This window comes from Triturus cristatus, chromosome 3_2 (assembly GCF_964204655.1).
Source record: "Triturus cristatus chromosome 3_2, aTriCri1.1, whole genome shotgun sequence".
Taxonomy (NCBI): domain Eukaryota; kingdom Metazoa; phylum Chordata; class Amphibia; order Caudata; family Salamandridae; genus Triturus; species Triturus cristatus.
The window spans coordinates 1,062,376,182-1,062,401,925 of NC_140584.1; the positions used below are offsets into that span (position 1 = coordinate 1,062,376,182).

A 25,744-nucleotide genomic window follows, 5' to 3' on the forward strand; every position below is an offset into this window, starting at 1 on the left:
CTACTCCAGTCGGGGGAAGATTGCTACAGTTCCTACCTGTCTGGAACAACATCACCACAGACAGGTGGGTGAGACAAATCATCCAATCAGGTTACTGCCTAGAACTCACTTCCACTCTCCTCCGGCCATTAAACCTCTACATACAATCAGACCATTTCCACATGGTCACTCTTAAACAGGTCCTCCCGCTACTCAAACAAGGCGACTTCCTTGCCACATTAGATCTCAAGGACACCTACTTCCACATTCCCATTCACCCTGCTTACAGGCAATATCTTTGGTTTGTGGTGGACGGACAGCATTACCAGTTCAACGTTCTCCCACAGCACCCAGAGTCTTCACAAAATGTCTGACAGTGGTGGCAGCCCACGTAAGAATACAACAAATTCACGTCTTCCCATATTTGGACGACTGGCTCATAAAAGCCAAGTCACATACCCAGTGTGTAAATCACATACACGCCACAATCCAACTACTTCACGATTTAGGGTTTAGCATAAACCTCGCAAAGTCGCACCTCCAACCATCCCACATCCAACAATATCTGGGTGCCACAATAAACACCTCAAAGAGCCTTGCTTATCCTAGTCCAGCCAGGATAGCAGGCATGCAAGCCCTTATAACAAGATTCCAGCCACAACATTCACTCCCAGCTTGAGTGTTCATGCAACTCATAGGGATGATGGCCTCTTGCATATTCATAGTACCTTATGCAAGACTCCAAATGTTCCCCTTAAAGGAATGCCTGGCACGTCAGTGGAGCCAACTCAGCTAACAGGTCTGGTGTTGGTGGACGGCCGCACACATCGCTCTCTGCAGTGGTGGAACACCCAAAACCTTTCCAAAGGACGACCGTTCATAGAGCCAGCTACCACAGATTGTGCTAACAGCAGACGCATCGCTCACCGGCTGGAGAGCTCATCTACTTCATCACACCATACAGGGCACATTGACACCTCAGCAAAAGCTACTCCACATCAATCATTTGGAGTTACTAGCAATCTTTCCGGCATTCAAATCATTCCAGAAGCAGATATCAGGCAAGCTGTCTTAGTCCGCACGGACAATATGACAGCAATGTACTATTTACAAAAACAGGGGGACGCACTCTCTCCAGCTCTCTCAACTAGCACAGAGCATATGGAGATGGGCCATTCCTCAAAACATATTCCTGTTAGCCCAACATCTCCCAGGAATTCAAAATCACATGGCAGATCTGTTAAGTCGGCAGACACAACAGATTCACGAGTGGGAACTTCACCCACAAGTTCTTCAACCGTTCTTCCAAATGTGGGGACAGCCAGAGATAGATCTCTTCACCACACATTACAACTCAAAATGCCCAAGCTTCGCCGCCAGATATCCACACCCATTGTCCAAAGCCAATGCGATATGGATGAACTGGTAAGGCAGATTTGCGTACGCTTTTCCGCCTCTCCCACTCATTCCATTAGTGCTGCGCAAGCTGCAACAACAGTCGCTAACACTGATCCTAGTTGCTCCAACATGGGCCAGACAACCCTGGTACACAACATTGCTGGAACTATCAGTAGTCCTGCACCAAAACTACACCTCTCCCCACAGCTCCTTAAACAGAACCATGGAGAGATCAGACACCCAGATCCAGCACAGCTCAACCTGGCGATCTGGCTCCTGAACTCCTAGAGTTTGGTTATCTCAATCTTCCACCTGATTGCATGAATGTCATTAAAGAAGCTAGGCACCCCACTACTAGGGCCTGCTATGCAGCCAAGTGGAAAAGATTTTTTATCTACTGTAACAATCAATCCTCTAGATGCCTCCACTCAACACATCATATGTTACCTACTGCATCTTCAAAGATGTAATCTAGCATACATATCAATTAGATTACATCTCGCTGTGCAGCTTACCTACTAAATAGACAACATCTGTCACTCTTCAGGGTGCCTGCCATTAAAGCATGCATGGGAGGCCTCAAAAGAATAATTCCTCCCAGGGTACCTCCCTCCCCAGCGTGGAATTAAAACCTCGTCCTCACAAGATGAATTGGTACTCCAGTCGAACCTCTACATAAATGCGAGCTACAATTTCTTACATGGAAGCTGCTTTCCTTGTGGCCATAACATCTCTTAGAAGAGTAAGTGAGCTACAGGCACTAACTATTCAAGAACCATTTTTACACCTCCATCATAAAGTGGTTCTCAGGACAAATCCCAAATTCCTTCCTAAAGTTATTTCTCCCTTCCATCTCAACCAATCTGTTGAGTTGCCAGTGTTCTTCTCGTAACCACAAACAGTAGCAGAAGGAGCTCTTCATACCCTAGACGTAAAAAGAGCACTCCTTTACTATATTGACAGAACAAAACCTTTTTTGCCAAACAAAACAACTTTTTGTATCCTTCTCACCACCACATGAAGGCAATCCCATATCAAAATCTGGCATTGCAAGGTGGATTGTCAAATGTATACAAATTTGCTACCACAAAGCAATTTGTACGCTGTCTATTCTCTCCCCCCCCCCCCAAAAGCCCACTCTACTCGAAAGATAGGGGCATTTTTAGGGAACATTCCCTTAGATGACATCTGCAAAGCAGCTACGTGGTCTACACCGCACACCTTCACAAAACACTATTGTGTAGATATGCAGGCAAAACAAGCTAGTGTGGGCCAAGCTGTACTCAAAACGCTATTTCAAACTACTGCAACAGATATTGGTGTTCGCCGCTAAGGAGTACAGCTATGCAATCTATGCACAGTGTGTGATCTGCAGCTCATATGCCTCGAACGGAAAATGCTACTTACCAGTATGCATCTGTTCTTGGCATGTAGAGCTGCAGATCCACACACGCCCACCCACCTTCCCGGCTACCTTTATCTGTTCCAGTATGATCTTATTTAGATATTACATACATGGATATCTATTTCTGTTTCTCACAAAACCCCATATCCCTTATTGGCGAAAAAACAATCTGACGATGGTGTCGATGCCGATGCGCACTATTGTCGAAAGGAGGAGCCACCTATCTTGTGACTTCCAAAGACTTTCCAAGACAACAACAAAGTGCAAACATCCGGGCCCAGCACCAGATGGCGATCTATGCACAGTGTGTGGATCTGCAGCTCTACATGCTAAGAACAGATGCATAAAAGTACGAGAGAGAGCGAAAGGGTGTGTCATGTTACAGTGATCCCTAAGATGGTTGAGTGTGTTGTCCTGGGATGTCAACTCATTGGTTCCTCTGGGAAGGTTAGGAGGGCAAGTGAGGCACTATAGCTAGTCGGACCTAGGCTCATAGATACTAAGGTGGTATGGTGACTCAGTCCCTCCAGGCTGTTCTATGGTCCCAAGCATAATGCCTTTCTTGAGCAAAATCCCTGCAACACTTGCTTATGTCTGCCAAGGTTGGAAAATTGTAACCGTCCGGGGTGTCCACGTGTTCAGGGCCATGGATTCAGGAAACCAACGGTGAGGACAACACTGTATCCAATGCACCCTCTGGTGTGTGGTCTAAATGTTCAAATTCCTGTTACTTCTGAAGCTGGGAAGGTGTGGCCAGCGGGTCCAGACTAAAGGCAACTTGTTACCCCTCAGAATCCCTAGGCAGGGGGTTTAAGTTGAGGGAAACCTCAAAGGTCTTGGGCGACGACAGAAATGCACTCACAAGGTTTTCTGCAATGCTGTCAGTGTTTGGTACTAAGGAGACTCTTAAGATGCTGAAGATGACCGGTCTTCCCTGGGCTCTAGACGGTGATAGAGATAACACTTAAGCAGCCGTTTAGTAGTGATTGTTTGCCATTGATCTCACACAGTTTCATGGCTGCTCCCTTAGGTGAAATTAGTACAACCATTCTTTATCTGTACTTTTCTTGCATTCTAGCACTTCTGCTGCACCTTTGCTCTGGAGTTTGATATAATCCTACAACACTGTCAGTGGCTAGTACCTAGGGACAGAACTGAGGAATCATTTCTCCTGCCTTGGCTCCTCCAATCCAAGAGTAGGAATGGACACTGCGATCAGAGCTTGTACGTTTTATAACATTGTAGGATTCTGGGCCAGTTCTAAATGCTCCAGTAGAGGTTTTATGTGCCCCAGTTAGTAAGCTATATCTCTAAAATGCAGTTCAAGGTAGGAAGTTATGGTAGCTCTTTGGCAGAGACCTTGTGGCAGCTACAAAGGGCTGAAGGCCTGCTACCCCCACACACAGGAACAATAGTAATGGGGTGCGGCTTAAATGTGAGCATATAGGGTCACCAGGTCCAAAATGAACCCTGGTTAGCCAAGTACAAAGCAAGTCACCATTTTGAGTTGCGACACACGTGGAGTACAGTGGAACCCATTATACTTTTGGTTAGTTAGACAGCCCTAAGCTCATCCACAAACATACACATGTATGTACATTAACCTTTCACACATCTTATACTAATTTAAGGTTGAGCATCTGGGTAAGGGTGACTGGTCAGACTTTTCAAACTGGGAAGGTCAATAGACCTCTGTTGATGAAGGTTACAGGTAAAAAGCGCGTCCCTTCACTTTTAATTTCGCTAGATCACAGTCCGCAAAAGCCTGGCTGGAGAAAACAGTAGCCATTCTCTCAAAGACTAGCGCCCTTTGGATTTATGCTCGACCTCGGATCGCATCTCTGCAGTCTATGGTCAGAAAATAAGGAGACCCTTTGGTGGGCTTTCACAATTGTCAAGCTCACTGAGGGGGAAAATGACAGAACCGTACAGGAAAAATGATACTGAGCTGGGCAGTATGGCTATCCAGAACGAAGCAGGGAACCTTTTATCCCAGCATTGTAGCTCTGGCGAGGGTGCTTTAACTTGGTAGTCTCAACTTTCATAGCATGGGATTTCACTTTGTTAGTTGGTATAATCCCCACTTGAAGGAAGTGCTAGAATTTCAGTGCAAGGGTCCTACATGAATAATACCCGCCACAGGTTCCCACGTTTCCCATGTGACCCTACTTGCATTTTCTCCTAGCTAAGCAATAATTTTCTTGCCTTTGTCCGCTTTCACCTAAAGAGTGCATATAGCACTTATAAAACCAATACATAAGCTACCTCTTCTAACAAGGGCTGTTATCTTTGCGTCTGTGCAGTACTACAAAACAAAGCTCCATACTTTGAATCGAGTCCTTTTCAGGTTAACTTTATGATGGTTGCTAGTAAATCATGAGGTAGTGTTCACTTCTCTGCTCTTCTTGTGACGTCACATTTTACTAGAATCACTTGTACAAATATGTACAGACAAAACCATTATTAGATAAAGTACCTGCAGTGGGCGTTTTAGCTGCTGAAGTGACAAGTGTGATTACAAACAGTTCAATATGCTGCAATCAGCCACCAGTGATATATGTAAAATTTGTATTTTCCAGTGTAAGACGTTACTAACTCATCATGTCCTTTTACTCTTCCTCAATCTGATTCATGTTATATATGAGATTTCCATTTCAACTTTGAATAATAATTCAAACGCAAAGGAAGCATACAGCACAAAATCACTTTCTTAGCATGTCTAAGTGCACAAGTATAGCTAAAGCTAGATGATGTACGGTATTACTTCCACATTTGTCTAAATTACCTCCATCTCTTCCTTATTCCTATTCTGTTGTTGATACTTCTTCCCACTTTTACTGCTAAGACTGTTTGTTACTTTAGATTGTGTGCGTCACATATCGCCTTTTGAGCTTGATCAATAGTGCCAAGCAGATTGCTCAGATTAATTACATAAACTTGAAGTGACAGTTATTATTCTGCTGCTCACCGTTCCCAAACACTGCTGACACGTCCACTACTTAATGTGTAGCCTTTTCAAAGTGTGGCAACTCAAACTAATCACCTAATGGATGCAGAGCTGGAAATAGGACTTTTTGGATTAAGACAATAACTAAAATTGGATCAGGAAGGAAAGCTGTTCATTTTAGTATCTGATGTCTGAGGAGTACTAATCTGACTGCTGCTTCTGGCTCCGGAAGTACCTGTCTAGGTCCCCATGCCTGATTGGGGCCTTTCTGTAGTGCTGTTCTACGAATGGCAGCCTAGTCTGCATGACTGTAGGGGCTGAAGACCTAGGAGTACAGGAGTGATTACTATACTGAGCTAAATTTTTCACAATTAATGATTTACATTTTTTAAATGCACAGCACATAAAATGAATGTTAATCAGATTTTTCTTTTTTCTTTTAGATTCTAATAAACCACCTTCATCTGAAACAAGTGAAGACCCTGAAGTTGAAGTGACTCTTGATAATGGTTAGTTTTTATAAATTGTGCTCTTTTAAAAAGAGAGCAAGGCAAGAGAGTGCTTTAGTGTATGTGTGAGAGTTTAGCTGTTTATTGTTTAGACAGCAGTGGTTTACCTGACATTCCACAATAAAGGATTTCAATAAATGGCATGTATTGGGTATTTTTAATATAATTAAGTTGCTTGCAGTCTGTATTATTCCATCTCTGGTTCTTTGTAGTGTTGGGATATTCCTCTCCATTAAGGAGATTTTGCATGCGCCAATAGTGCCCGCACCTTGATCCTAAATGCCTACTGATTTGTTACTTGAGTACTTTCTCTCTGTCTTCAGGAAGGAAGAGACTGGGATGCAAAAAAAAAAACCATGTCTTTGTTTATTGTGCATGCTGTTGTTTTTTTCCCATTTCTTTTCAGGCATTGGAGCTAGTAATCCTCTCTTAGCACTCATTGGTTTTACCTCTTTTTAGATCACGATTTTTTAAGGAATGTGGATTTCATTGATCCAGTTTCTTTGACTCTGATTTTGCTCCTGCACGGAAGCCAGGACTTATACAGATCAGTCTATGTCTGCCTCTACGATGCAAGAGGTCAAAGGCAGACTGTCCAGCAGGTGGGTAATGATGTCTGGTATGCAAGACTCTACACCAATCTAATCTGATGTGAGATGGATACCATAATCCTTTCTCCTGTGCCTAGAAAAGCCCGGTGTGTCCAGGACACAACCTACAAGAGAACATGTTGTGCCACAGTGAAAGCAAGCATGAATTGAGCCTTCTATTCATGATTGAAGGGTTCAACAAGAGCAGTAGGTAGCTTAAGAAGATGGAATTTTCAGGCAAGATAGCACTGGCGCACGTTTATTTGCCACCAATTTGAGTAAGTCTCCACTTGTAAAGGTGCCACGGTGTCACTCTAATTTGTTTGCAGAAGCAAGACAGAGGTGTTTCAGATTTACCAGGAAATTGGAGACTGATTGAATGCCCTGTGGACCCACAGAATCTTAATGAGCAACTAATACCTAGACTTCACATTTCAAGAGCAGGACTCTTGAACCCTCTCTTCAGACTACGACGTCGAGGGGTGTTCGTCATGCAGATGCATGAATCCGAAGGCCCTGAAAGAGAGGGAGGCCAAGCGGTTTATGGTCAGGGTGAAGAAACAGAAAAGGGGCTGGAGAAGGACAAGTTCCAAATTTAAGTCGCCGATCCGCATACCTCGAAGTCGTCAAAGAGGAAGCACAAGAAGAAGTGGCGGCATGGATCCAGGCGTCATTCGTCTAATGATTAATCACTGAAGGATGAAGTCTCACCTTCCCCTTTGCTTCAGGTGACTCCAGCAAACTCTCTGGTTCCAAAAGTCTCTCCGGCACCCACAGAAGCAACTCCTTCGCCGCTGGCCTCTTGATCCCCAGCATCTCCGGTGCCGCAACCAGAGCCTGTCAAACCGCCTCCTCGAGCTGTCTATGAACTGGCGGTACTGGATTCATACCCACCATTTCCACCTCCGGGTACAGATCCTTCGAAATCCTTGAATGCAATGTTTGGCATGTTTGCCAGGGCGGCTAACCCTGCTGGTGCACCTGTTGGCTCTATGCGTCTGCTTTCTTTCTACCTTTGAGGTTTGCCACCTCATTTTGCACTGGGGCCATTCATGCCTTTTATGCCGATTACCCCGCAGAGTTGGCCTCTCCCGACTGCAAGGTTCTGGACGGCGGTGCAATCTCTGGAGGGAAGAGTTCATTTGGAGTCCTCTCCAGTGCTGTCTGGCTCTGGTCCTACGCAGACTCTGCCTCTCCCGGCGCCTTCAGCTAATCCTGTGGAGCCTCCATCACTGCCGGTCGTGAAGTCACCGGCACCGCCGGTACCCAGTATGAGATCCAGAAGGAATGCACAGAGGCTGCTGGAGGAGGAAGAATATCAGGAACAGCAGTAAGACGCTGAAGAGGTGGTGAATATTGAATATGCAGGAATTTGAGGGACTGCTGGAGGCTAGTGGTTTCGACACATCTCCCGCAACTCTATTCACCGAAAGGCCTTCCATCGCAGGAGGTTTTCTCTTATCATTCTGTAATAAGAAAGGCAGTTGATCTGCTGGACTTGCCATTACCTACCGCAGAGAAAAAGTTTAATATTTTAACAGGGGTGCTTTATTCTCCTTCTGCATCGGAGCCTCTGCTTCCATTTAAGGAGGCTTTGACTGTGCCCATTTTAGAGGTATGGCAGATGGCAATGACTGCCCTGTTTCCAGATTGGTTGCAAGGAGATACAAGGTAGCTCCTTGAGATCCAGCTTTCCATTCCACACACCCATCTCCTGAGAGCTTATTATTCCTGGCAGTCTATGGGCTCTTTCCTATCCATGCCTGGACATAGAAAATCTAAGCGGATGGAGCAATCGGCTAAAAAGGTTATTTCTTCAGCCAGTATGGCTCCGAAATCCACAAATGCGATGTGCCTGCTGGGTTGATAAATCCACACGCTGATGGATTCTGCAAAGGAGGTAAACCCCTAGCTTCCAGAAGATGTTAAGGTCCCTTTTGCGGAGGTTTCATAGAACACACAAGCTGCGGCCCGTCAAGTCATACAGCGCTTAATACAGCGGACTCTGTTGCTAGAGTTATGGGTTCCTCAGTGGCTACCAGGAGACACGCCTGGCTAAGGAGGTCGAGGTCTGGGTTGTCATCTGATGTACAGGCCACCCTATTGAACTTGCCTTTTGATGACTCTTGTCTCTTTGATACCAAAGCATACTTGGCGCTACAGCGCTTTAAAGATAGTTGAGCCACAGTGTGAGATCATTAGGTCTACAGTCCCAGCCCAGAGGTTTTGGCTACCGCAGATTTCGTGGGTTTGGCTAGACTCCTTCCTTTCGGGCCAGGCAGCAGCAACAGGCAAACTCTCTTTACAGGTCGTACAGAGGAAAAGGTAGAGGTTGCCTGCGAGCCACAGCTCAGCAACAAGTTTCCTTCTCCTCTCCCAACTGATACTGCAGGATACCAGCTCTAGATCCTCCATCCTAGAGCTTGTTGGTCCTGTGGGAGGTCGGGTAGTGTTGATCAATTTGCAGGATGCGTATTTTCACATTCCCATCTTAAAGTCGCATCGCAAGTATCTCTGTTTTACTGTGGGACCTCACCGCTACCAGTTTGCGGTCCTTCTGTTCGTTCTTACATCCACTCCACGGGTCTTCACGAAGGTGATGGCAGTGGTAGCGCATTTCAGGAGATCGGGGATTCCTATTTTTCCCTATCTGGACAACTGGGTGCTCAAGGCAAAGTCAACAGAGACGATGCTGCATCATCTGCATGTAACAGCAAGTCTGTTGTTCAACTTGGGTTTTTCGATAAACGTACCTAATTCTCACCTCGTGCCCTCTCAGTGCAACCTGTTTATAGGGGCAGTACTGGACACTACTGTGAGTTGTGCCTTCCCACCTCCACAGAGGATTCTAGACATCCAGGCTATGATTCCAATTCAGAATGGAGCGGCTGTTCCAGACCTGAAGGTTTTACGCCTGCCCGGTCTGTTCGCTTCCTGCATACTGTTGGTCAACCATGCACACTGGCTCAAGAGGGCTCTCCAGTGGTGCCTCCACAGGCAGTGGTTTCAACACAACGGAGATCTCAAGGAGGTAGTCAGAATCTCCAGAAACACTGCAGCGGAGCGATTATGGTGAAGTGTTTCGGACAACCTGTCTCAAGGGAAGCTGTTACAACCTCCGGTGGCCACACTGTTAACAGATGCCTCCACTCTAGGGTGGGAAACTCATCAGGGAGATCTGGAGGTCAAAGGCTTTTGGGCTCCAGAGGAAAAATTGTTTCCCATCAGTCTTCTAGAATTGCAGGCGATATTTTTGGCTCTCAAGGCCTTTCTTCCCTCACTTCGCAGTCCGTCAGTTTAAGTCCTGACGGACAACACTACCGTGATGTGGTACATAAACAAACAGGGAGGAGTAGGGTCGTATTGTTTCTGCAGAGAGGCTCTGTGACTGTTCCTGGGCTCAGAATCATCAGATTTCTGTGATTGCGATTTACCTGCCCGGAGTGCTGAATGTGTGTGTGAACATTCTCAGTCAGCACTCCGTCTGTCTTGGCTGATGTATCCATCAGAAGAGAAAGTTACTTACCTTCGATAACGCTTTTTCTGATGCATACAGTATCTGCCTGTGCGTTCCTCACTGACTCACCCGCCTCCCCGTTGCCTGCCTGTTTATGCCGAAAAATAATGGACATGTGATTCATGCATTTTATTATGAAAACATTTTAAAAGATGTTGTTTTTGTCACTAGGAAAAGTCAATATTTTAGAATTTCCTGTTTCTTTCTTGGTCTTTTATACTACGTATACTAGTGGAAATGTTGTCTGTTCACCCGTTCGCCAACGAGGTCTACTAATGGCTCCGATCACGTCACGCGGGGTTGCATGCTGAGCTGTTCTATTGTGATGTCCTCATCGACCTGGGAGAGCTGTGGAGAAACGTTTCAGTGAAATGCTGTGCATGGGGTAAATTCAGAAGGTGAGGAATCCACAGGCATATACTATATCCACCAGAAAAAGTGTTATTTAAGGTAAGTAACTTGTTCTTCAGGCCTTTTTTAGCTGTAAAGTTCCTCCTTTAGACTGATACACCTCCACTTTCTGCCCTAGTACTGATGCTTTTCGGCTGAACGTGCGCTGGGTCCCTGCTAACCAAGCCCCGTTGCTCTTTACCTAGAACAGGTGTGAGAAAATGAGGATCTGTTGCAGCATCCCCCACTTTTTGCCTGGCATTTGATGCAATTTTGATTGTAAAGGGTCTCTGCTATCCAGGTTCCCAGTACCAGTGTCCTTTCCCTAAAAACATGTCCACAATTGGTACTTATGCCCCCCTGTAAGGCTTAACTAGGGGGTACCCTAGGTACCGAGGGCCTGGAGGCTGAAGTGGGCCCCCTGGGAACCGCTCACTAGAACCATGCCTCTGCCCCTGCAACTGGCCTGCCTCTGTGAGGTGAAAAATTACCACATCGATATGGCAGCTTGCACTGCCTAAGATATAGGTAAGTCATCCCTATCGCAGGCCTAACCAGCCCCAAGGCACGGTGCACTATATCCCAGGTGTGGGCATATCTGCATGAGGAGATATGCCCCTAGAGTATTAGGGTCTATTCCCTAATATTGTAAGTGCCAGGGAAGCCATAGAGAATACATGGGCAGGGAACTTGAGAACTCGAGTTCCATAGCACCATGATTGACTTCACTCTACTCCGAGTGTTTGGTACCGAACAGCTCCCTGTAATAAATCCACACTGATGCCAGTGTGAGATTTCTTAAAATGTGTAGTTAGAGGGCACCTCACAGGGGCCCCCTGAAAACCTGCTGACCCTGGTGTGGGCAATGACTGGCTTTAGGCTGCCAGCCACCACCAGACATGGTTCTGGACACCTGGATAGAGAGCCCTTGCTCTCTGGGACTAGAAACAATGCACATCCTCGGCAGAGGTGTCACACCTCCTCACCCAGGATGAGCCAGTGCTCGAAGAGGGGAGCTTCAAAGGCCTGCTTCTTGTAGCAGAGGGAAGCTCCTAACTTACACCCCCACATTAGGCAGGAAAACCGGTGGGAAAACTTAGAAGAATAGGAGGAGTGCCTACCTCTGCTAACTCAAGCCGTTAGGTGGGGGAGGCGAGATGAAGCACATCTTTCAGTCCCCACCATCTTGAAGATGGGGTGACCCCTCCAATCAGGTCTAGGTCTATGTCCACCTCCCACAGGAGGGTGGCATAATAGTTTGTAGTCCCACCAGCTAAGGTGCCCATTGACCCGACCTGCTACTCCCCCCCCCCCCCCCCCCCCCCCAAACGCCCCGAAATCAGTATTTAGGTGGCTCCCCAGACCGCGAAACTAGATCTGCGATGAAACTTGAAGATAACTGCCTTGGCCCCAGCCTTCCAGCCTATCTCCAGCGTTACCGAACCTGCAACCTTCCTTGAAGTCAGCGACCTCTAAAACCCTTGGGAGGACTGCTGCCTTCAACAAAGACTCCAATCTCCAACGGACAATTGGATATTACAATTGGTAAAATATGGGTATTGCATCGAGTTGACAAAAACACCACCAGCAAACCCACCAAAGGCAAGAAAATACCAGAAATCCGAACAAACCTTGCTAAATTCAGAGATCAAAGAACGATCGCAAAAAAACGCAATAGAATTGGGGGCAGATGTATCAAAGGGTTTTACCCATTCTGTGCTTATAGGAAAATGTGTTCATACATATGGCCCTTGGTGCGAAAACAGGAGTAGTTCACAGGAAACTACTCACCATATTTCCTTGTACCCACACAAGATCTGTATCTAAGACCATTCCTGGACCTAAGGTTCATAAACAAGTTCATATTAACACAATACTACTTCCACAAATACAAAAGGGGGATTACATGGCAACCATAGACCTCAAGGACTCATACGTGCATATCCCTATGAACAAAAGACACAGAAAATACCTGTGATTCCTACACAACAAAACACATTATCAATTCAAGTTTCTTCTTTTCAGAATAAAATCAGCACCACGTGTCTTCACAAGGTGGCAGCACATCAAGAAGGAAAGGAATCCATGTCTGTCCCTATCTAGACGACTGGCTCAAAAAGGCACGCTCAAAACAAACATGCCACAATCCTGTTCAAACGGCTGTAAAAACGCTTAAAAAACTGGGGTTTTCAGTAAACCACAAGAAATCATCTACAAATCCAGAAAGGGATAAATCTTTCCTAGGAGCAAGATTAAACACAATAAGTGCGAAGGCGTATCCAAAGCAAGAGAGAATACAAGCTATCCACCACAAGGCGACCCTTTACCAGAAGGGACAATCTCTGACAGTGAGGAAAGTCATGAAACTGAGGGGCATGATGGTATCATGCATACCGCTGATTCCTCACGCACGCCTACGCAAGTGCCCATTCCAGGAATGGCTCACCAACAGTTGGTCTCAGGCCACAGAAAGTTGGGAAGATCTAGTGGTTGTTACACAAAGGGTGTGCAGGCACAGATACAATGGTGGACATCCAAAAACATACCACAGGGAAGACCTTTCAAGGACCCAACTCCAACTGTGACCATAACCATGGACACATCCCTCAACAGTTGGGGAGCAGACTTCAACCAACTCAAAGTACATGGTCAATGGAACCAACAGGATTCCGTAAAACACATCAACTATCTGGAGATGGAGACTGTCTTTCTGGCGCTGAAGGCATTCCAGGAACACATTCATGGGAAAACTGTGCTGATTCAGACAGGCAATACCACAACAGTGTTCTACCTCTACAAACAAGGAGGTACAATGTCCTTTCCACTAAGCAAACTAGCACAGGACATCTGGCAATGGGCCTCAGAACACCAACCTACAAACGGTGCATCTGCCAGAAGTAGACATTACAGCGGATCAGCTGAGCTTACAGAAGAACTGCTCTCAAGAAGGGGAGTTGAAACAGACAGCAGTTCAGTACCTATTCAATCGCTGGGGGAACTCCACTAATAGATCTGTTTGTAACAATTCAGAACAAGAAATGCCAATCCTTTGCCTCGAGTTTTCCATATCACCTGTCAAGGGGGAATGCACTTTCACTCAACTGGTCAGACATTTGCTTACGCTTTTCCACCGATAGCCCTAATACAAAGAGTACTAGTAAAGGCAAAACACACAGGAACAAACATGATTCTCATTGTCCCTCATTGGCCAAGACAGACATGGTACTCAACCCTACTGGTACTATCCAAGGGGAACATGATAAGGATCAAAGCAGACAAGGATCTACTAACAATGGAACAGGGCCAGATTTTTCATCCAGAACCAGCAACTCTGCACCTGGCAGCTTGGTGCCTGAATACATAGAATTTGACCACCTCAATCTTCCTCTAAGAACTATGGAAATTCTAAAGGAAGCAAGAAAACAAACAAGAAAATGCTAAAGCAGAGGAGGAACAAGACCCCATCTCTAACTATGGCTCAAGGGCAGCATACCTTGGGTACAGGTCCTCCCTTGCCCCCAAACTCCACCTCAGCCCAAGAAGGTGGCTACGGTCCGACACGCCGCCCTCCGACTTGGCACCTAAACATACTGAAAAGCCTTCCGGCTCCGAGCAGAGCTGTTCGAAAACGGGAACCAGGCCGAAAGCTTCGGGATCGAAGTCAAAGACAGGCTCCCCCACCCTTTTCGACGCCGAAAACAACTTTGGATCCGAAATCCTTGGCATGCAAAACACCGGTACCGAACCACTCGGATGTGCAGGTTCCATCTAAAGAACAACATTTCGATGCTCCGCCCTCCAAGCCGGATCTGAAACAAAGGGAGCTATATATCCACCCAACTACTGGACATATCACCACAAAAGCAACAATAAAACACAAACCTGAGACACAGGAGGTCTACCACATTCCTTTAAAAAGGAAAAATGTCAGTACAAATCCTTCTCCTCCCCTTCCATCACCTCCTTCTCCTCAGTTTCAACCCTTACTAATTTCACCTGAGCACTCACCACCACATAAACCTAAAGATCAGGATGATAGGGATGGGGCTGGGGACAATAAGCCAATACCAGCAGTCCCCTGGACAGACTAGAACACCAATCCCCACAGGGAATGATCCTGATCTGTTCCCTACCAAGCCTTCTCCACAGGACGACAGTGTAGGATACATAGAACTGCTGGGTTGAGCTGCTAACTGCCATGGAGTTCAGCTGCATATGGAGACTCTTAGCACCACACAAGTCCTCGCACACACTCCTCATGCTCAAGGGTATGATCAGGCACGTAGATGATATTTTTAATGACCCTGTCAGGGCACGTATCCTCACCCCTAGGGTAGACAAAAAGTATTAGCTGGCACCAACAGATCCAGCATACATAGGGGGCAGTTACCATTGGATTCCTTGGTAATTTCCAATGCACGCAAAAGGGCCAATTCACAAACATGCGATGCTCCACCCCCAGACAAAGAATCTATGCTGATATAGGCTTCGGGAAAAGGGTGGCCTCACAGGCTGTGAACTTGTGGCTCATCTCCAATACACAAGCTCTGTTAGGTCGGAACGACAGGGCGCATTGGGATGAAATGGAGCAGTTGCGGAAATTTCTACCTGATGAGCACAAGTCCAAAGCGCAAGACAGTGTGGGAGGGACATCTCATTTCCAATAATTCTATCAGGTGTGCCCTAGATGCCTGAGATACTGCTGCTAGAGCTGTTAACACCAGCGTTCTTTCAAGAATGCATGCCTGGTTACGTATTTGAGGATTCAAACCAGAGCTTCAGACTTTTATCCTGAACACAACATTCGACAAGGAACACCCGTAAGAAAGTGGCTCTGTATATACTGTTCCCAAATAGGTACAGTGTGTTCAGAGTCCACAGTCCCCAGAGGTTTGGCAGAGGCTAAAGTTAGATATAACTTTACTCTCTAAAGTGGTTGCTTGGTCGAGCAGTAAGGCAGTATCAGAGGACAGTGTAAAGCATTTGTTGCACACACTCAGTCAGCAAATGGTCCCACACACTCAAGAACTGAGCTCTAGGCCAATGGTTTTTGTATAAAAATATGTAGTTTTATTTTAGAACCAAAAGAAGGTATCAAAATTAATTTTCTCAGATTGAGATGTTTTAGATAAATACTTTTCAATAGGCAATAGACTTTTGAATATAATAGTTACAGTGGTTGCAATAGGCAACACAATTCAAACGCAATAATACAATGAGCTCAATGGGAATTTCAAGTTAAATGCAATTAGTTACTTTGAGGATTACTTCTCTAACCACAGGACTTGATCCTGAATTCAGTCCTGGGACATTTCCTGTAAACAATTGAGTAAAAGCGTTTTGGTTACAGTAGTGATTTTTAAGCAATATTTTGGTATTTTAAAAGTTGACACAGAATCACCAATGTTATCCTATGGGAGGAAATTCACTTAGCAGGTAATTGGGGTTATTGTTACTTTTTCTAACCCAGTGTTGGATCCCGGATCCAGAACTGGTGCATCACCTGTAAACAGTTGAAAGAATGTGTTTTGGTTATACAGGCGATTTTTAACAAATGGTTGTAAGTTTGGAAAATCGACACTTAGAAACGTTTTCAGCCAAAACCAGACAATGTTATCCTATGGAAGGAAATTCAATTTATAGGTGAAGTATGTTCTCGTTACTTTTGTAATCCAGTGCTGGGCTCCTAGGTTCAGCACTGGGACATCTATCTGAAACAGGTAAGTAATTACGTTTTCACAGTTGGTGCGATTTGTAAAGAATATTTGTAGTTTGCAAAAATCGACACTTAGAAGGAATTTCACAGAAAAACAGTCAATGGTTTCCTATGGAAGAAAATTGGGTTAGCGGTAAGTATGGTTGTAATTACTTTTCAGGAACAGTGCTGGACACTAAGATCCAGCACTGGGATCTCTCCTGATAGCAGGTGAGTATTTTCGTTTTCGTTACTCGGTTGATTTTAGGTGAATATTTTAAAGTTTAGAAACTCCACACTTAGAATAAATTTCAAGAGAAACCAGCCAATGTTACCCTATGAAAGAAAAGAGTTATCAGTGTTTGGGTAAGTACTCGACTGACAGAGGTTCTGGGCATAGACTCGGGGGTCTCCCAGGGTCAGGTAAGTACAGTTGTTACACCCTCAGCGGCAGCCGGGTGCAGAGTGAGTTAGGCTCAATGTTATCCTATGGGAGGCAGGGGGCCCTTGGTTGGAGGCTGCTGGCTAGCAGGTCACGCGGCTGTGGGAGCTGGGCTCCTGGTCACTTGCTCGGGGCAAATGGGGAAGTAGAGTTGAGATTGCACTGCCGGGGCACTCGGGCTTCTGGGTGCAGGGTGCTTTTGAGCCGTCGGGCGCTCAATGGATTGCAATGGAGAAGCTCAAAAATGAACAAAGGCTGCAAGCTCGGAGCACCCAGGAGTTAGGCACAGGGGGCCGCAGGGCGCCAGGTGCAGGGGTCCCTTTTGGTGTTGGGAAATCTTACCCTCTGATGGTTGCAGTTGAAGGGGTCTCTGGTTCTGAGGCTGCAGGCGTCGTCAGGCGCGTCGAGGTGGGTTCTTGGGTGCTGGATTCGGGTTCACAGTTGCCGGGGGAACGTCCTCGGGGTCTTCGTCCACTCCAGCACAGGCCAGGCTTGGCGGGTGCAGAGTGTGCAGGGTTCGAGGTTCCTGGCTGATGCCAGGAGTCAGTTACTTGCTTTGAGCAGTACCACTGCTCGTGATATGTCCCAGTTGCTTAGAGTCACAAGGTAGCCGGGTCCTCCGGGGTTTGTGAGGTTGCTGGCCACTGGAGATGCCGGGGTTTAGCAGGAGCAGGTTCGAGGGTCGACAGGCCGGTAGGGCTGGGGCCAAAGCAGTTGGTGTCTTCCTTTTGTTAGCAGCTGCACGGCAGGTCTTCTTGTTTCTTGATCTTCTTTGCTGTTTAGGAATCTGGATCTAAGAAAGGAACCTTCAGGGTGCCCCTAAATACTGAATTTAGGGGTGTTACAGGTAGGTAAAGGGCAGGGACCAATAGGTCCCTGCCCTGGGGTGGGTACACCCCCTATCCTGCAACTCTCCTGTGGGAGGGGGGCAGTAGCCTAGCCCTGATTGGGCAGGGCTTCCCATCTTCAAGATGGCGAGAGCCCGGACATGTGCTTCACCTCGCCTCCCCCACCTGAGGGGTGGATTTGGCAGAGGCTGGCACACCACCGTTCCTTCTTTGGGGTTTCCGGCCAGTCTTCCCGCCAGAGTGGGGGTCAGAACCGGTAGGGGCCAGTTGCTGAGTACAGCAAGTGGCCTGTAGAAGCTCACGAAGGTGGCATGTGTTTGAAGCTTCCCCTACCCATCCTGGGGGAGGAGACCTTGCACCTCGCCCAGGATGAGCATTGTTGCAGGCCCAGGAGAGCGGGTGGCTCTCTACCCAAGGGTCCAGCAACATGTCTGCTGTGTAGCAGGCTAGGCAGCCCCTCAGACAAGACGTGGATTGTAGGTTAGGTTCAGGGGGCATCTCTTTAAGATGCCCTCTGTCGTGCATTGTACATTAAATCCCACACTGAGATCAGTGCGGGTTTAATGTGCTGAGAAGTTTGATACCAAACTTCTCAGTGTTGCCATCATGGTGCTGTGGAGTTCGTGTTGACGATCTCCCAGCACCATATACTCATGGATGGCAGCACTGCACTTACAATGCCCAGGAATGGACCTGGGCACTCTAGAGGCACAGGGCTCATGCACCTGTACCCACACCACTGGCATAGGGCACCCAGCTAGAGGGGTGGCTGATGTATGCCAGGGCAGTGTGTGTTGTGGGCATGGCGCACAGGGATGTGTGCCATGTCGACTGTTTTGTTCTGCACCCAGAGACTCAGCCTGCAAGGGCAGTGTGTGTGTCAGGGTACAGGGCCTCTAAGGGTGGCACAATAAGTGCTGCAGCCCTTAGGGGCCTTCTCTGGTTACAAGGCCCTGGGTACCTAGTGTATCATTTACCAGGGGCTGACATGTGGCCAGAGATGCCAATTGGGTTTAGGTTTCAACACAGTTTTAGGGAAGGAACATAGGCCCTGGGTACCTGATTGGCAGGAGCCCAGGGCACACTCAGTCAAAGTACATCAGCAATTCAGCCGGAAGTGGGGGCATACCATGTAAGAAAGTTGGCACTTTCTCACAACACCTCTTTGGCCCTGTGGTAGATTCATCATTAGAAAAAATGAAGGACACAGAGGTGGCCAAATCTATGGGAGCCCTTCAATTAACACCAGGAAGTGGAGCATTTCGGCGTTCCTTCTACCGCGGAGGGTCCAAGAATACCTCCTCAGATACTACCACCACCACGTATAAAGGCAACAATCAACCCTCTGCCTCTAATGGTTACCTCAGAGGGGGTTACAGAGGCAACAATGGCACAGGTAGAGGTAGTGGGTCAAATACACGTCTCCCCTCCAATACCAAACAGTGACTTACCTACACTCCCCCTGACCATTTAATACCTGTGGGGGGGGGGGGAGGGGGAGGGAGTCTTTCACATTTCCTACCAGTGTCGCAGTCCATTACTACAAACAAATGAGTACTGGAAATTATCCATTCTGGTTATTGCCTGGAGTTCACCAACAAACCTCCAGATATTCCTCCACGGTCACACAACCTGTAACCAGATCTCTTACACCTCCTCAAACAAGAAGTTCAGTCTCTCCTTCTAAAGGTAGCTATTGAGCCCGTACCACTAAAATACCACAGGTTGGGCGTATACTCCTATCACTTTCTGATACCAAAAAGGACGGTTCTCTTATATAACTTAATCTTTACATACACTCAGACCATTTTCACATGGTAACACTTCTACAAGTGCTACCACTTCTGCCACACGGCGACTTTCTGTCTACTATAGACTTAAAGGATGCCTATTTTCATATTCCAATACATCCCACTCGTAAATTTCTCGTAGCGGGCCAACATTACCAGTTTAAGGTATTCCCGTTCGGAGTCACCACTGCTCCCCTAGTCTTCACAAAGTGTCTGGCAGTAGTCGCCGCTCACCTGAGGAGACAACACATTCATGTTTTCCCCTACTTGGACAACTGGCGCATCAAAGCCAGTATGTATCCAAAATGTCTTCCAACACACTCACAGGACACTACAGTTATTACACCAACTGGGGTTCCCAGTCAATGTTTTGAAATCACATCTCCAACCTTCCAACACTCAAAACTACCTAGGGGCCACTTTAGGTACTCAAAAGGCTCTGGCCTTTCCCACCGCTGCCAGCATATGCAACATTCAGGCTCTAGTTCTCCATTTTCAATCCAATCACTCGCTTCCAGCTCGGGTGTATATGCAACTACTGGGTATGATGCATCATGATCGTTCCCCATGCCAGGCTTCACATGCATCCCCTACAAGAATGCTTAGTGAGTCAGTGGAGCCAATCGGAGGGTCTAGTGTTGGTAAGTGGCTGTACTCATCACACTCTGCAGTGGTGGAACACACAAAATTTATCAACAGGACGGCCCTTCAGAGACCCAGTTCCACAGACTATGCGAACAGTGGACGCGTCCCTCACTGGTTGGGGGGCTCATCTTCAGCACCATACAGTGCAAGGCCTGTGGAGTCAACAGCAAAAATCTTTTCACATAAACCATCTTGAGCTGCTAGCAGTCTTTCTAACGCTCAAAGCATTTCAGACTCACTTGGTTGGCAAAGCTGTCCTAGTTCGTACCGACAACATGACAGCTATGTATTACATACAAAAACAGGCGGACACACACACTCTAACTGTCCCACTTGGCTCAAGACATTTGGAGGTGGGCCATTCACCACAAAAATCTAACCACTAGCGGAACACCTCCCAGGAGTGAACAATCGTATTGCCTAACTCAGCAGATCGAGACAGCAAATACACAAATGGGAATTACACCCTCCAGTTTTTCTCCCATACTTCTAAAGTTGGGAAGTCCCTCAGATAGATTTGTTTGCCACACACCAAAACGCAAAATGCCCATACTTCGCCTCCAGGTACCCACAACCGCTCTCCAAAGGCAATGCAGTACGGATAAACTGATCAAGGATATTTGCCTACGCTTTTACGCCTCTCCCACTCATTCCATTAGTGGTTTGTAAACTCAGGCAAACATCCCTCACCCTGTTCCTAGTAGCTCCCACATGAATGAATGAATGAATGAATGAATACTTTCTTATATAGCGCATGGCTACCCTAGAGCATCCCAGCGCTGTAAGACCTGGCGTTAGTGGACCTTCTTGAACAAGAACGTCTTTAGTTGCTTCCTGAAAACGGTAAGATTTGATTCAAGCCTGATATTATCAGGGAGTTCATTCCAGTATTTCGCCGCTTGGACAGAGAGTCGTCGGCCGCCCATCCGGGCCAGCCTTACCCTGGGAACTACGAGCAGATTTCGTTGATTGGATCTGAGAGATCTGACTGCTTGATGGCGAAGAAACAAAGGGTTCAAAATGGAGGGGCCCATCTTATGAGTGGACTTATGTGCCAAGCACATAGCCTTAAACACAATCCTATCCTGAATTGGAAGCCAATGAAGGTATCGAATTGAGGCCTTTTCTGAGCATCGTTTGGGAACTTTCATGAGCACACGGGCTGCACAGTTCTGTACAGCTTGCAGAGTTTTTAAAGTAGCTGTTGATGTTCCCAGATATACGGCATTAGCATAGTCCAGTCGTGAAAGAATCAACGACTGGACCAATACACGTCTAGCTTCGAAGGGAAGAAGATCAAGGACTTTTTTTAAAGATCTCATCAGACCATAACAGGTTGCAGCCACCTTGTTGGCCTGATATTGGAAGTTTAGAGTGGAATCCGTCCAGACCCCTAAGCTTTTTATTTTAGTCTTAGGCTTCGTGGAGATCCCAAACAGCTCGGCCACCAGGGGTCCAGGTTGATCGGGGCTTTATAGCCCAGCAACATGTCAGTTTTGGCTCCATTTAGTTTTAGGCAAGAGGAAGTCATCCATTCAAGAACATTGGTGAGACATGGGGTTAGATTGTTGAGCCCATGATGTAAGTCAGCGTCCCTTGCCAAGGAGACAACCAGCTGCGTGTCATGGGCCTGTCAACCGTGGTTCACAGCGCTGTTAGAGCTATTTCTGGTTCCACATCAAAAGCTGCACCTCTCATCCAGTCTTCTCACACAGAACCATGGAGAAATCAGACACCCAGATCCCAATCAACTGAACCTCGCGATCTGGCTCCTGAAGTCAGAGTTTGGTTATCTAAATCTCCTACCAGACTGTATGAACATCATTAGAGCGGCCAGAAGGCCTACTACAAGAGCAGGTTATGCAGCTAAATGGGAATGCTTTGTTATGTATTGCAATAACATCAATCCTCTTGATGTTTCAATACAAAAATCATTTGTTACGTGTTATACTTGCAGCAGTCAGGATTGGCTTACACTTCGATCAGACTACATTTCGCTGTGATAGCTGCGTATCTACAAAATAGGCAACATTTATCGCTTTTCAGAGTGCCCGTAATCAAATCTTTCATGGAAGGACTTAAGAGTCATACCACCAAGACTGCCACCTGCCCCAGTGTGGAGTCTTAACAGAGTTCTCACAAGGTTAATGGGCCCACCTTTTGAAACTATGCATAAATTTGAGCCACAGTTTCTCTCTTGGAAACCTGCTTTCCTCATTGCAATCACTTCACTAAGGAGAGTGGATGAACTACAGTCACAAACCATAGAAGAACCTTTTTTTCAACTGCACAGAGACAAAGCGGTTCTTCGTACTAACCCCAGATTTTTATCTAAGGTAGTATCTGCCTTTCACATCAATCAGTTGGTTGCATTACCAGTAACCTTTCCTCAACCTGATTCTGTGGCAGAAGCGAGCTCTACACACCTTAGATGTCAGAATAGCCCTTTTATATTACATTGAAGGAACAAAATCATTTCGCAAAACCAAACCACTTTTTGTTGATTTTGCACCACCACATAAGGGCAATCCTATCTCCAAGTCGGGTATTGCCAGGTGGATTGTTAAATGCATTCAAACTTGTTATGCAAAAGCAAAAATAATTTTAACAATACCCCCTAGAGCGCATTCCACTCGCAAACTAGGGGCTACTATGGCTATACCCATAGTTGACATTTGTAAAACTGCAACATGGTCTACACCACATACATTCACCAAGCACTATTGTGTAGATGTGTTAGCGAGACAACAAGCTAATATTTGCCAAGCAGTACTTAGAACACTGTTGCAGACAACTCCAACAGTTATCGGTTAGCCACCGCTTTGGGAGAATACTGCTGTATAATCTATGCAAAGCATGTGATCTACAGCTCACATGCCTCAAACGGATAATGTTACTTACCCAGTAAACATCTGTTCTTGGCATGTACAGCTGTAGATTCACATGTGCCCACCCGCCTCCCTTGGTACCTTTTAACTGTTGCAGTTATTTATTTTATTATATATACATGTGCATTGACATCTCTATTCTTTACTACTAACTCCATCCTCACCCTCTGCGGGAAAACAATCTAAAAATGGAGTCGATGCCCATGCGCACTATCACCGAAAGAAGGAGTCACCTACCTCGTGACTGTAAAGACTTCTTTGAAGAAAAACAACTTGCAAACATCCGGACCCAAACAATAGATGGCGGGAGTATACAAAGCATGTGAATCTACAGCTGTACATGCCAAGAACAGATGTTTACTGGGTAAGTAACATTATCCTTCCGACTTCTAAGGGCACCTCTGTACCTGCAGCCCCCCGGATTTGGTGAGCTTGACCAACAGTGCCCCTGTGACTCCAAACACCTCAGTTTGCCTGTGCTGTCGCTGGTGTTCTGCCTGGACCCTCCAGTTAAACGCCGGCAGCCTATTTCCAAAAAGAAGCAACTTCATAGGATTGCATTTGGCGACCAACGCTGTTTGCACCCTGGACCCGGCCGCCCCTGTGCCTCATGTTTGTTGCTGCTTTGTGCCACAACCCAGTGGTGGTCCTAACACCCAAACCTTGGCCCCTGCAACCGTTCCACTAACCTGCAAGCAGCGTGTCTCCAAGGACCCCAAGTCTCCATTGAAACACATCGGGCAGATCTCTGATTTTGACCTCTGCACCTGGCTGTCACTGTACTGCTGGTCATGCAGTGTTGGTATTTACTTGAACCTAGCCCACTGCTAGGAACTTTGGTCCCGAAGACTTGAACTGTAAGTTGTGTACTTACCCGATTAACCTCAACATTGTTTTCCCCACCGGATAACATTGATCTGTGCTGAAAACTTTCCAAGTGTTGATTTTTCAAAGTGAATAGTGTTTTTAATTAAAAACGTACTTATCTCACTTCAAAGATCTTGGTCTTAAAATAAAGTACGAACAAAGCATAATTTTCTAAAATTGGGCTGGATCTCCTTCTTGAGTCATGTGTTCATTATATATCACTGCTGTACAATAAATGTCTTACACTCCGATGTGTTAGGCCTAAGGCTGCTTGCCCACACTACCACTAATAGAGCACTTTCAATCAATCAATCAATCAAAGACATTTATAGAGCGCACTACTCACCCGTAGGGTCTCAAGGCGCTAAGGGGGGGGGGGGGGGGAGTGCCGTTACTGCTCGAACAGCCAGGTCTTGAGCTTCTTCCTGAAGGAGAGGTGGTCTTGGGTCAGGCGCAGGTCGGCCGGGAGGGAGTTCCAGGTCTTGGCGGCCAGGTAGGAGAAGGACCTTCCTCCTGTTGTCGCTCTACGGATGCGTGGGACGGCGGCGAGGGCGTGGCTGGCTGATCGGAGGTGGCGTTTGGGAGCGTAGAAGTTGATTCGGTTGTTGAGGTAGCTCGGGCCTTGATCGTGTAGGGCTTTGTGTGCGTGGGTGAGGAGACGGAAGGTGATTCTTTTGTTGACGGGGAGCCAATGCAGGTCTCTCAGGTGTCCGGAGATGTGGCTGTTTCGTGGGATGTCGAGGATGAGTCTGGCTGAGGTGTTCTGGATCCGCTGGAGTCTCTTCTGGAGCTAGGCGGTGGTTCCGGCGTAGAGGGCGTTGCCGTAGTCCAGTCGGCTGGTGACGAGGGCCTGGGTGACGGTCTTCCTGGTCTCCGTGGGGATCCACCAGAAGATCTTCCGTAGCATGCGCAGGATGTTGAAGCACGACGAGGAGACGGCGTTGACTTGTCTGGTCATGGAGAGGGAGGAGTCCAGGATGAAGCCCAGGTTGCGTGCGTGGTTCGTCGGTTTGGGTGCGGTGCCCAGGGCGGGGGGCCACCAGGAGTCGTCCCAGGCGGTGGGCGAGGAGCCCAGGATGAGGACCTCCGTCTTGTTTGAGTTCAGTTTCAGGCGGCTGGTCGTCATCCACTCGGCTACATCCTTCATCCCTTCGTGCAGGTTGGCTCTGGCGGTGGCGGGGTCGTTGGTCAGGGAGAGGATCAGCTGGGTGTCGTCGGCGTAGGAGATTATGTTGAGGTTGTGTTGGCGTGCGATGGCCGCGAGGCAAAGACATGTAGACGTTGAAGAGGGTAGGGCTCAGCGAGGATCCTTGAGGGACGCCGCAGATGACTTTGGTGGCCTCTGACTTGTACGGTGGTAGGCGGACTCTGTGTTCTTCCGTCGAGGAAGGAGACGATCCATTCCAGTGCCTTTTCCTGGATTCCGACATTGCTGAGGCGCTGCACTAGGGTGCGGTGGCAGACAGTGTCGAAGGCCGCGGAGAGGTCTAAGAGGATGAGGGCCGCTGTTTCTCCGTTGTCCATCAGGGCTCGGATGTCGTCGGTGGCGGCGATGAGGGCGGTCTCGGTGCTGTGGTTGGCTCGGAAGCCGGACTGTGAGGGGTCGAGGGATCCGTTCGTCTCGAGGAAGGCGGCCAGCTGTTTGTTGACGGTCTTCTCGATGACTTTGGCTGGAAACGGGAGTAGCGAGATGGGGCGATAATTCTTGAGTAGGGTGGGGTCTGCTGTAGGTTTCTTGAGTAGAGCGCTGAGTTCGGCGTGCTTCCAGCTCTCGGGGAAGGTGGCGGTGTTGAAGGAGGTGTTGATAATGTCCCGCAGGTGGGGTGCGATGACA

At 47.2% G+C, this 25,744-nt stretch overlaps 1 protein-coding gene across 7 annotated transcripts in view; it reads left to right on the forward strand.

Moving 5' to 3' along the window:
• GTF2I (general transcription factor IIi) overlaps window positions 1-25,744 on the forward strand; it is a 1,662,009-nt gene that overhangs the window by 375,145 nt on the left and 1,261,120 nt on the right. For all 7 annotated transcript variants that reach the window (XM_085649796.1, XM_085649797.1, XM_085649793.1 and 4 more), the window contains one exon: window positions 6,173-6,238. In XM_085649796.1, coding sequence (XP_085505922.1) covers window positions 6,173-6,238 — 66 coding nt within the window. The remainder of the gene's footprint in view (window positions 1-6,172; window positions 6,239-25,744) is intronic.